Raw genomic sequence first — 11,966 nt, 5'->3', positions numbered from 1 at the left:
GTCTCAACCTTCCTCTGGGCAAGGAAGGTGCTTTTCTCACAGGCTCAGGATTCAGCCTCCAGACTAAGGCCTTCCTGTGTCTACTTACAGGCAACATCCTTTGCCCTTTCTGTGAGTCTGTAAGACCCACACATCTGCCTGTCTTGTCCAGCCAGTTGAAGCATCTCATTAGGTAAATGTCAAGACTCCATTTCTCCTATCTGGATGGCAACCTTTACACTCATACTTCCCAGAGCATCTTCATTTCAGTCATTCTAATCTACCATCCCAATAAGTCAATTACTTATCCAACCACGTGTCCCCAGTTTGTTCAGTCACCATACTTATGTCTCTGGCTAGTACTGTTCTCTGTTCTCACAAACGGGCAAAATGTCACAAAGAGCAGACGGCATTCTGGGAGGATACCTCATGTCGGCTCCCCCATCGGGCAAGCTGAAGACTGTATCCTTACCAGTCTTTAAAGCCCCCAACCCCCAACCTCTGCCTCCTCACGTGGACTTGCCCTTAATGCCTGTGACTAAAAACTCACTTGCAGAATAGAGATAAAATTGACACACTCCAAACCCGATGAATGGTCCAGCCGACCTAGCCTCAGATTACCCACTCCCCTCTCTACCCCAGCTACTGTCTGGGCCCCTGGTCAGGGAGTGATCTTGCAGAATTCTACTCATTATAGTTTTACAACATCAAAATCTTTAACCATATAGTAACAATAACACACCTACAATGAGAGAAGTGTTGATTGTTCACACACGCTCCTATGGGAAAATGGGCTCTCTCCCTGGTTAAGAAAAATAAGGGCCTGCACCCTACAACAACAACAAAAAAAAAAAAAAAAAAAAAAAAAAAAAAAATCCCAGGATGCCCAGAATGCAGTTTCTTTTCTTCATGACGTGTTGTGGAGCACGTCAGCTGCTCCTTGTTGCTGTGCAGATCACCCAGCACCGGGTCACGGAGAGAAGGCAGCGCTTGCTTGCACCGCTGATAGGATTAGGAGATGGTGCGGTGTCAGCCCTGACCGAGTCCCAGAAAGCCCCCAGCGTACTGAGGTGAGCGAGGAAGAGCGGCGACCACGAGGAGTCTTGCTTGTACGGTGCAGACATTTTCTCTTTGGCAGTGTGTTTGTATTGTCTTTTCTGTGAAGTTTGCAGGCTGGTTGGGAGCAGGGGCTCCTGTCCATAAAAACCTGTCCTTTATCACTTCTCTGGTTTCAGGGGGTGGTCACAGGATTTTTGTGAGTCTCAAATAAGATTATGTATGTGAAAGCACTCTAAAAATATACAAAGTTGTGGGCAGAGGAATGGTATGGATCATTTGATCACAAATTTCACATAAACAAAGAATCAAATAATTCATACTAGACTTGGAGGCATAATTACACAGACACATTTCTTTCCCCCCAATCTGCAATGCCCTGTTCCTCCCAGACCTGGGCAGGAATGCTGTCTATAATCTTGAAGGGTTGGTTTTAGCCTTCGAAAGCAGCTGATATTTTCTAAAAACCAGCATGACATTCATTTCTAAAGGGAAAGCCACAGAATTACAAAACCAGACCATAAAATAAGTACGTCAGTAGAAACTGGAAATGATGCATGGGAATATTTTTAAAAGCAGATGAAAGATGAATATAATATACTGTATTAGATTATATCTCTTTGATGGTGTAATCCAAACGTTGTAAGACATTTCTCTTCGTGACACGGGAAACAAATGAAATTAAAGGCAACACAGATACTATCATTTGTAAAACTTGCCTTTTTGAACAGTGGAAAAACAGGCTCGGGCTCCAAAAGTAAAGAGCTAGGAGGCATTTGAGCACTAACTCATCAGCCTTTCCCTCCGCAGGGTTGCTATGGTGACAAGAGGGAGACTCACCGCACAGCCTCTCGCTGCCTGCACTTCGGCAGTAAAAGCTTTCACTGAACACATGTTGGATTTTTTTAGGCAACCACCTCATCATCAAATACAAAGACATAATGGAGGCAGCTCTTTCCCTGCGTCAATTTCAGGACAGAAGTTGTGTCTATGTTCTTCCTGCTATACTGACAGGCCCCTTATGGGGTTATAGAATTCACTCATTCATTTGACTGGTATATATTGAGTGCCTACTGTGTGACAGGACGTGTACTAGGCACAGCCTACAATCCCTGGTGAAGACAAATAAATAGGGAATTCTGATGCAAGAGCATAAAGCTCTCCTGGGGGTAAAATAAATACAGGTGTCCTGGTATGTAAGAGGGGAATCTGGCCCTTCTTGGGGGATGAGGGGAGGTTTCCTGGGAGAAGCTGAAATGAAACTTAATGTCTCTTTAGGAGTTGGGGAGGATGTGTGGGTGGGGTGCAAGAGTTGCTCTAGTCTAGACAAAGGGGCCAGCATGTACAATAGTCTAGAGAAAAAGAGAGCGTATACCTCCAGAAACGGAACATTCCACAGTTTGGGGGGTAATCCATTTGTGAGGGAGGAAGTAGTGAGGGAGGAAAGGAAGGGGGAAGGATACCGGGTAGGAGAGAAAGGAGTGGCAAGAAATGAGATTGAGGAGGTGAACAAGGCTAGATCATGAAAGGCCTTTGTGCCACATTAAGGAGCTTGAATATCACTTGGAGGACATCTGGGAGATCATTAGCGGGTTTTAATGAAGAAGCATGTCTTAATTTGGTCTTTCAGAAAGACCTTGTGCAAAAATGAAAAGAAAAAAAACGGGCAAGAAAGGAATAAGAGGCAAAATTGGAAGCAAGACAATTTTAGTTAGACCACTCTTGCAGTAACCCGGAATGTTTGTGGTTGAGACTTAAACGGAAGATAATGCAGTCGATCCGTGGGCAGAAGTAATCAGATTCAAGACATTATTACCAGGGTAGCATGAAGATCGCGTGTGCTTTATGCTATGTGGACCACGGGAGGGAGGAGAAGTCAAAAATGACTCTGAGGCCCTGAATTGGATAGCTCAGTGGAGGATGTTTCTACTGTTAGGCCCCCAGACTCCATTTTCAGTTCTCAGTAAGGAACTCAGAAGCACCTTCGGGCCTTAGCAGTTCATTCCTATCTAACAGTATATGTCCTCAGGCTCATAATTTTGGAAATAATAAACTGCAGGAATCATCATGGACCATCACTTTCCTGAAGTCCATTATTTGAGATAGCAATAGAAAGTATTAATTAATCTACCCCTTCCCCCCAAATAAAGAATTTTAAGATTGCCAACCTCACTACTTAAGAGAGCTAAGTAGGTTAAAAAGGCATGAAGATGTATGTATGAAGTAGAATTTCTTTGGGGGAATAGTAAAAAGGCCGTTGATTCCACGAATCTCCTGACGAGACTCTTTCTATCTAGACTCATACTGCACTTTTGTAAACTTGACAGTTGAGGGCTGAGAAAAATGCTGTTTGGAGGACAAATGGGGGACAGACACTTGGCTGTAAGGATCAGTCTGTTCCCCACCCACATTGCTACTTACAATTCTCTCCAATTCTGAATAAATGTATTACACATGTGGAGCTCATCACCGGGTAAGGTTTAAGTATACCCAGTGTAAAAATAAACCAAGGCCCATGACCCAGCTGATGGTGCCTATTCGAAGGCCTCAGTTGGAGCTTTTTTGGAGTTTTGAGTAAAATTTGGAGCTTTTCTGAGTAAATCTGTCTGCCTCACAAATGATTTTTCTGCCAGTCATGTAAGAGGCAAATACTGAATGGACAACTTGGAGGGGACATAACTGCCCTTGGGAAAGTTCTGTTCTATCAGTTGGGCACAGCTCTTTTGTATTCGTTATCTAGTTCTCACAGCTATCCTTTGAGGTAGATATAACTATTATTATTATGATTGTTATGCCTCAATTTCACAAGGCATAGCTGAAGTCCAAAAAGGTCAAGGTTCAGACGCCATTCATTCAGAGTTACGAATTTTAGGCGTAAAGGTACTGCAGGGAGTGGGGTGGTGCCTTGAACCCGGCTCTCTGAGTTCAAGGGCAGTGTCCTTCCCATAGCAGTGACCCTGGGCTCATTCCCGGGCGGCTGCAGGCAGAGTTGGAGAAAAGGCTGCTCTCGCCCCGCACAGCCTAGCTCCCCGGTCCCGCGGGAACCGCCTTGTCTGGTTAGGACCTCCTGATGCATCCCCCCCACCACCACCACCCCCAAGAAGAATCGCAGCCCTTGGGATCCCGGAACCCCGCAGCGGCGTCAGCTCTGCAGCCTCGGCTTGGCTGGGGCCGGGTGGAGAGGGGCCCGCCCTGCCTCTCGCGGGCGAGGTAATTGTGGGGAGCTGTAAGCTGACTTGGGGCAGGGAGCGGCGGCGGGGAACAACTTTCCCTTCTCCATTTTGGCCCGTGGCGATGGCGCAGCTTTTCCCGGCTCTTCCATCCGACGTGTAGAGCCTTCCACCCGGAGACCGGGTGCCCCAAAGAGGGTGTCGGGCACCTCCCAGATGCAGAAGTGCCGAGCCTCGCCTGTCCCCCACCTCCCACCTCGGGTCCGGGTCCGCAGAGAGGGAGGGGCGCGCGGCACCGGGGGCCGTGCCCGCGGGGAAACCGGGCGGGCTGGGCCAACCCAGGCGGGGGCCGGCAGGTGCGGGAGGTGGGAGAGAGGGGGCGGCGCCCCGGGGGCGGCCCGCGGCACCACGTGTCCGGCCGGGGCGGGGCGGGCGGCCGGCGCGCCCTCGGAGCCGAGCGCGAACCGCGGCAGTGGCTGCGGCGCTCAGTCCCGCCGCAGCGCCCGCACCCGCGCCCGCGCCCGCGCCCGCGCCGGCTCAGCGCAGTCCCTCGCCCCGGTGCGCGCAGGTGCCTCCTCCTGGACGGCGGCAGCGGCAGCGGCGGCGGCGGCGGCGGCGCGAGGAGCGGGCGGGCGGCCGCGCGATGGGACCCCTTCGAGAGCCCAAGGTAAGGAGGGCACGTCGTGCGGGCGCGGGTGGCGGCGTCCCTGGGCGCCGGGGGAGTGGGGAGGTGGCCACTGCGGGGCGAGAAGCGGCCAGGTGTGAGCTGGGGGGGGGGGGGGGGAGGACAGGTGGAGGGGGAGCGTTCAGGGCAAACGGGGACAAGGGGTGGTGGGACGGTGGGGAGGCAGAGGGCCATTTGCTCAGGTGATGAGATGGGTGGATGGTACTGGAGGAACAGATGTGGGGGGTTGACAGGAGGGTGAGAAAGATTGCCTTTGGAGGGTTAATCCCATCTCCCGAAATTGAGGCTTTGGGATCTAGCTCTCAATGGAAATCCTGTGTGTGCGTGGGATGATTAAAAGGCATTGGAGGTATTGGAGGCTGAGAGAGAAGGACAGCTGTGAGCCACCCAGCTCCGGTTCGGGGTCTGCGGGTGCTGGGCGGAGAGGCGGGCGTGTGCTACCTGCTGGCTGCCCGATCTGCAGGAGAAACCCGGAGGCTGGGCGGGGCTCGCGCCCCGGGTGGGCTGGGCGCCGGGGCGACCTCAGGATTCCCTGGCGGAGGCTTTCCCTTCCACGCCTGCCCTGTGCGGGCCTCCCCGAGGTGTTTACTTTGGCAGGACCCTTCCCGGTAAGCAGCGTGGAAAGGAGCAAGAGGTCATGTTTCGAAATAGTGTTTGTTACCTAATCCGCAGCCTGTTCTCAGCGGCAGAGGTTGGAGGGAGCAGTGGCTTTTTTTTTTTTTTTTTTTTTTTTTGCCAAGAGCTCCTCCTAGGAATCCATTTTACTAAGGCAGGGTGGTGGTGACTCCCGAAAGCGCTGGACTTCGGGTTCTGCTTCTAGATGATGTGCTGTGTTGGCCAAGCATCCATAGTTACCTCTTTTGGCCTCAGTTTTCTCATCTGTAAATAGGGATATAAATTAGTGTTCTCTATGTGGCCTGAATGATAAGGGACAAATGGAATCATGATTGGGAAAGCACCTTAAAATTGGAAAGACATTGCCAAGATATTACTTCTTATGCGATTTTTTTTTTTAAAAAAAACAACACGACATGGCCCTCTGTATTTAATGCTGTGTTTTTAAGGAGATAGAAAAATCTCTTCCCTGTGGGTATCCCGTAGGAAAACAAAAGCTGACCATGGTGTAAAAGGTGGAGCCATCTTACAGAGTATTGGATTTTTGTTTGCTTGTCTGTTGGCAACTAGCCTTGTGTACCAGGATATTAATGAATAATTAAGAGCCTGGCTGGAAGAGGAGGGATTGAAAGATAAGGCTGCATGATCTACCAAGAGAGGATTGTTCCAGGTATAAGGGTCTATGTGAGGAGGTAGGATGACAGAAGTCACATTGTCACTGCTGATTCAGGGACAGCAAAATGGAAGTCTAGAGGAAATCCGGTAGTGTGCTGAGAGTAATAAAAAGCCTTTGAGACAGTCACAAGCTTGAATGTGGCAGAAAAAGCCAGTGGGAAAGTGAGTCAGATATATACCAGCCAGTGGTGGACGAGTACATTGTGTGTGTGTGTGTGTGTGTGTGCGCGCGCGCGCACATCCTCGCTGGAGTGTGTGCTTTTCAGTAGATTAGAAGGTCTAGCTCAGTGGAATTCATTTCAGCCACAGAGATAAGGGCTACTCGGTGAAGAGTCAGTATTCACAGATGTGATTTCTTAGACACTGAGCCCAGAAGGAAGAGACTGGAGTTCAGATGGGGAAACAAGTTTCCTTTTTTCTTTTTGCTGTTCGATTCTGAGAAGGAGCAGAGAGTGCATCATGAGAAGGAGCTTTCCCGAAGCCGAATTCCCCGTCTGATTCTTCGGCCCCATCTGCCCCAGCAGCAGCACAAAGTGTCCCCAGCCTCGGAGTCTCCCTTCTCTGAGGAAGAAAGCAGAGAGTTCAACCACAGCAGCTCCGGGCGCTCAGGGAGGACCATTAGCAGCAACAGCTTCTGTTCAGGTATAGTACGAAGTGTGTGCATTGCAGGTACATGGCGAATGGGCCAGGAGTATGAAGTGTGTGCATTGCAGGTACATGGCGAATGGGCCAGGAGTATGAAATGTGTGCATTGCAGGTACATGGCGAATGGGCCAGGAGTATGAAGTGTGTGCATTGCAGGTACATGGCGAATGGGCCAGGAGTATGAAATGTGTGCATTGCAGGTACATGGCGAAGGGCCAGGAGTATGAAGTGTGTGCATTGCAGGTACATGGCGAATGGGCCAGGAGTATGAAGTGTGTGCATTGCAGGTACATGGCGAATGGGCCAGGAGTATGAAATGTGTGCATTGCAGGTACATGGCGAATGGGCCCGGAGTATGAAGTGTGTGCATTGCAGGTACATGGCGAATGGGCCAGGAGTATGAAGTGTGTGCATTGCAGGTACATGGCGAATGGGCCAGGAGTATGAAATGTGTGCATTGCAGGTACATGGCGAAGGGCCAGGAGTATGAAGTGTGTGCATTGCAGGTACATGGCGAATGGGCCAGGAGTATGAATTGTGTGCATTGCAGGTACATGGCGAATGGGCCAGGAGTATGAATTGTGTGCATTGCAGGTACATGGAGAATGGGCCCAGAGTATGAAATGTGGGCATTGCAGGTACATGGCGAAGGGCCAGGAGTATGAAATGTGTGCATTGCAGGTACATGGCGAATGGGCCAGGAGTATGAAATGTGTGCATTGCAGGTACATGGAGAATGGGCCCAGAGTATGAAATGTGGGCATTGCAGGTACATGGCGAAGGGCCAGGAGTATGAAATGTGTGCATTGCAGGTACATGGCGAATGGGCCAGGAGTATGAAATGTGTGCATTGCAGGTACATGGCCAATGGGCCAGGAGTATGAAGTGTGTGCATTGCAGGTACATGGCGAATGGGCCAGGAGTATGAAGTGTGTGCATTGCAGGTACATGGCGAATGGGCCAGGAGTATGAAGTGTGTGCATTGCAGGTACATGGCGAATGGGCCAGGAGTATGAAATGTGTGCATTGCAGGTACATGGCGAATGGGCCCGGAGTATGAAGTGTGTGCATTGCAGGTACATGGCGAATGGGCCAGGAGTATGAAGTGTGTGCATTGCAGGTACATGGCTAATGGGCCAGGAGTATGAAATGTGTGCATTGCAGGTACATGGCGAAGGGCCAGGAGTATGAAGTGTGTGCATTGCAGGTACATGGCGAATGGGCCAGGAGTATGAAGTGTGTGCATTGCAGGTACATGGCGAATGGGCCAGGAGTATGAAGTGCGTGCATTGCAGGTGCATGGCAAATGGGCCAGGAGTATGAAGTGCGTGCATTGCAGGTACATGGCGAATGGGCCCGGAGTATGAAATGTGTGCATTGCAGGTACATGGCGAATGGACCAAGAGTGTGAAATGTGTGCATTGCAGGTACATGGTAAATGGGCCAGGAATTTCATACCTGTTTTTATATGTTATTTTAGTTGATAATTTACAATGCAAATTCTAACTTCTTGTTTCCATGACTGTTTAAAAGTGTATTCCTTTGTTGCCTAGCCGATGTGGCTCAGTGCATGGGAGACTCATCCATCCCATGCACAAGGTCTCGGGTCCCATCTGGGTCATGACACATACCTGGGTTGCAAGTTGGATCCCTGGCCCTGGTTGAGGCATCCAATCGATGTTTCTCTCTCTCTTCCCCACCCTACTCCCTCTCCCCCACCCTTTTTCCCTTCCACTCTCTTTGAAATCAATTTGGGGGGGGGATATCCTTGGGTGAGACTAAAAATAAAAATAAAATAAAAATGTATTCCTTTGTTAAATATGGAAAACATATCCTCTTGCATTTTAAACTAACAACCTTTATAAGCCTGTGGACTGCTATTTGTGGAATCCTCAAAGATAAAGCAACTCCTAAACCTCAGGATCCAGGAGGTTCACATCCCAGGACTGGCCTTGGAATTTTGACAGGGGGAAGAGGACAGGCTTTGTAATCTTTCAGGCCTGAGTGGGGATCCCTGGCTTTTGCACCATTTACAAGCTGTGTGCCCTTGGGCAAGTTGCTTACGCTCTTTAAACCTTAGTTGTTACATCCATAAAATGGGATGGTAATACCTACCTTGTCGAGTTGCTGTGAGGTTGAATGAAACCACATACCTAAGTGTACTCCTAGCTCAGTGCCTGGCTTATAGAGGTGCTTAACAAATGATGGTTCTTAATATGAAGATCTAGGAATGTCAGTTTTGGCACATGATTAAGGAAGTTTCCTTAAAGTTCTGAGCATATTTGGTAAAAGTACAAATCTCTTCATAGCTCTGGAAGGTGCCACCCCACCATAGTCACTTGATAGAGCCTATTATACTTACTCATTGAAGCGCATAAGTTCAAAGGATTTGAATTATCTCAGAAGTACTAGGAATTTGGGTGAAAATTAAATGAGTGACTCTCTCATGATTAATGAAAAATGCTTCATAGTGGATAATTTTTAGAACTTTTAGGGAAAATGTAATTTGAAGATTAAGCTATTATTAGAAGGAATATGTGAATCAAGATACTGTGATTAATGCCCTAATTTAGCAGGTTATAATATTTCATTATAGTTAGTATTGGTAAACTACATTTTTCAGGGATTTTAAAATGCGACTTTGGGTATATATACTTTCACAAAAGAATTCCATCCATAACTTGTATATTAGACATACTGTGCTGCCTATTTTTTTTTTTCCTTTGTAAAGCTTTAGATTATCTGCTTGGTTCTGAAAGGAAATTCTATCAAAATGTTGTATTTTAATATTTATTGCTATTGGAATGATATGAGTTTAGATTAAAATGGAAATCCACTGATGGGTTTGCTTGATAAGGAAGAAAACTGACCAGCTGGAGCAGTTAAGATCCTTAGAAACTGGAATCGTATTTGCAGAATGTAATGCTGTTTGCTTTCGCTCCATTTGGAGCTCAGGAATCACCAGGGGATATCATTTCAAACTGACATGGCTTTGTTTACGTAACTCAGTTCCACATTTATTACTGATATTCTCTCCACATAATCATTTTCTCTAACTGACTTCAGGGTGAGTAGTGTTATCAGAAAAAAAAAAAAAAAAAAAGGAAAAGTTGGTCAAAACAAAAGAAAAACTCCAAATATATTTTAGAAAAAATACATTTGACAAACCAATAAAATTATTACTTTGGGTCATGAATCACTCTCTCCAAGACCCATTCCTTGGATCACCCCTCCTTCCCAGGGGACCTGTCTCCCACTAAGGCCATAATGCTGTACATGAAAATCGAAAGTAGATATTGATCCTTCTGCCACTAACTAGCTGAGAATTGAGTGGTGGAAGCAGCTAATGATGGGTGTCTGTAAACCTGCCTTTCCATCTTCAGCCTCGCATCCTGTCTCCTGGTGGGATCCCCTTCGTTCCTGGGCCTCATCCTCCTGTGTTGGTGACTCCCCAAGGTTCGGGCTGGTGCTTTTTCCTTCTTTGCTTGCCTTTCCCGCAGAGCCCTGACAAACCCCATGAGGACTCTGAGTGCTGCGCTGACTAAAACGGACAGGAGCAAGGCCTTGGGGGGCATGTTAATGATGCTCTAGGAGGTCAGTCAGTGGATGGGAAATAAATGGGTTGGTACTGTAGGGAGCATTAAAGCTGCAGGCAGTGCGGGAGAAAATGTAAAACAGTCCAACCAGCAGATGGGAGTAGCTGGTTTTAATCCAGCCACTTTAACACTAAGGCCAGAATATGTGTTGGTTGCTTAATCATGGCAGTTAAGTCAGAGACCAGGGTCCCTGCAAACATTGCAAAAGCCATCCTCTGCTAGAATGAAACTGTAATTTTTTAGAGGTGTCTGTTACCATCATAGCTTCGTAAGCTTACAGTGGTCCTTCTGCATTAGCTTGTCCCTTTCATGAATCATCACATTCATTAATGGAAAAGGGGACATGCAGGATTAGGGGGAGATGCAATTTAATTTGAAAATTATCTTTTAAGGACTGCAAACTAGAGGCTCTTTCCCCAAATCTGTGTCAAAGGCATTTCATTCATTGTTAAGAGCATCATATATTCTAAGATACTTAGTTATTAAAAAGAGGGTAATAGCCCTAACCGGTTTGGCTCAGTGGATAGAGCGTCGGCCTGCGGACTCAAGGGTCCCAGGTTTGATTCTGGTCAAGGGCATGTACCTTGGTTGCGGGCACATCCCCATTAGGGAGTGTGCAGGAGGCAGCTGATCGATGTTTCTCTCTCATCGATGTTTCTAACTCTCTATCCCTCTCCCTTCCTCTCTGTAAAAAAATCAATAAAAAAAATATATAAAAGGAGGATAATAGGGAGTTTACACAAAGTTTGCTTTTTTTAATATAAAGGATTATCCTTTATTTTGAGAGTCTGGCTCTGTGTTATAAGAAAAAAATCATGATAATGGATTTGTTCTCCACTCCTCACCCCCTCAAATTTTTCTTCTCATTTTATAGATCAGCGAAATTGAAAAACGGGAAACTGTTTTCAAAGTGACCTGTCCATTTCCACTTTTCTCTGCTCCTTCCCACATGCCACTGCCTTCCCCCTTTCTTCCCATGGGAACCTTGATAAGGAACATTTAATGACTTGATATTCTATATGCTAATTTGTATGTTGTATCTATCTCATTTCAGGAAGGAGTTGTGTGTGACCTTTTGCAATTCATTTGGGGTGTGTCCCCAAAGAGCTCTTCTTTTAATAGCTTCTTATGAGCAGAATTTCTTTGAAGATGTGTGTGTGTGTATGTGTGTGTGTGTGTGTGTGTGTGTGTTTTGCAATGTACTCGAACATCATTCTATTAAAAGTCTACTCCTTACAGTTGGTATTCATCTTAGTCACTGAGTCCTTAGTTGGGTACAGTTAAATTGATATTGTACATATTGGAGGCCAGGCCCTATTTTGTGTACACAGCAATAAAACATATATTTTTAGTAAATATTAACTAACACTTTTTTTAAAAAAAAATACAAGCATAAGAAAATACAGTTAATAGTAACGAAACACCTGCTTTCATGTCTTACCTTTTATTTTTAATCAGTTTTTAACCAATGTTTTGGCATAAATTTCCCCTATCTTTTCCCCCCCCAAACCCCGTGCCCGTGTTTCTTGTTTTAACATTCCCATG

At 47.0% G+C, this 11,966-nt stretch overlaps 1 protein-coding gene across 3 annotated transcripts in view; it reads left to right on the top strand.

Moving 5' to 3' along the window:
• Nucleotides 1-954: 954 nt before the first annotated feature.
• SYBU (syntabulin) overlaps nt 955-11,966 on the top strand; it is a 75,661-nt gene continuing 64,649 nt past the window's right edge. Inside the window, exons 1-3 of one of the 3 annotated variants that reach the window (XM_036338096.1) lie at nt 955-1,049; nt 4,774-4,872; nt 6,621-6,822. In XM_036338096.1, coding sequence (XP_036193989.1) covers nt 4,849-4,872; nt 6,621-6,822 — 226 coding nt within the window. In that variant the 5' untranslated portion in view covers nt 955-1,049; nt 4,774-4,848. Of the gene's footprint in view, nt 1,050-4,087; nt 4,246-4,715; nt 4,873-6,620; nt 6,823-11,966 lie in introns of those variants that run through there. The other 2 variants (XM_036338095.1, XM_036338094.1) reach the window with 2 other exon arrangements.

Source organism: Myotis myotis, unplaced genomic scaffold (genome assembly GCF_014108235.1).
Source record: "Myotis myotis isolate mMyoMyo1 unplaced genomic scaffold, mMyoMyo1.p scaffold_m19_p_16, whole genome shotgun sequence".
Classification (NCBI taxonomy): Eukaryota; Metazoa; Chordata; class Mammalia; order Chiroptera; family Vespertilionidae; genus Myotis; species Myotis myotis.
Note: the sequence above shows the minus strand (reverse complement) of the source record. Positions and strands in the feature narration are given on the sequence as shown.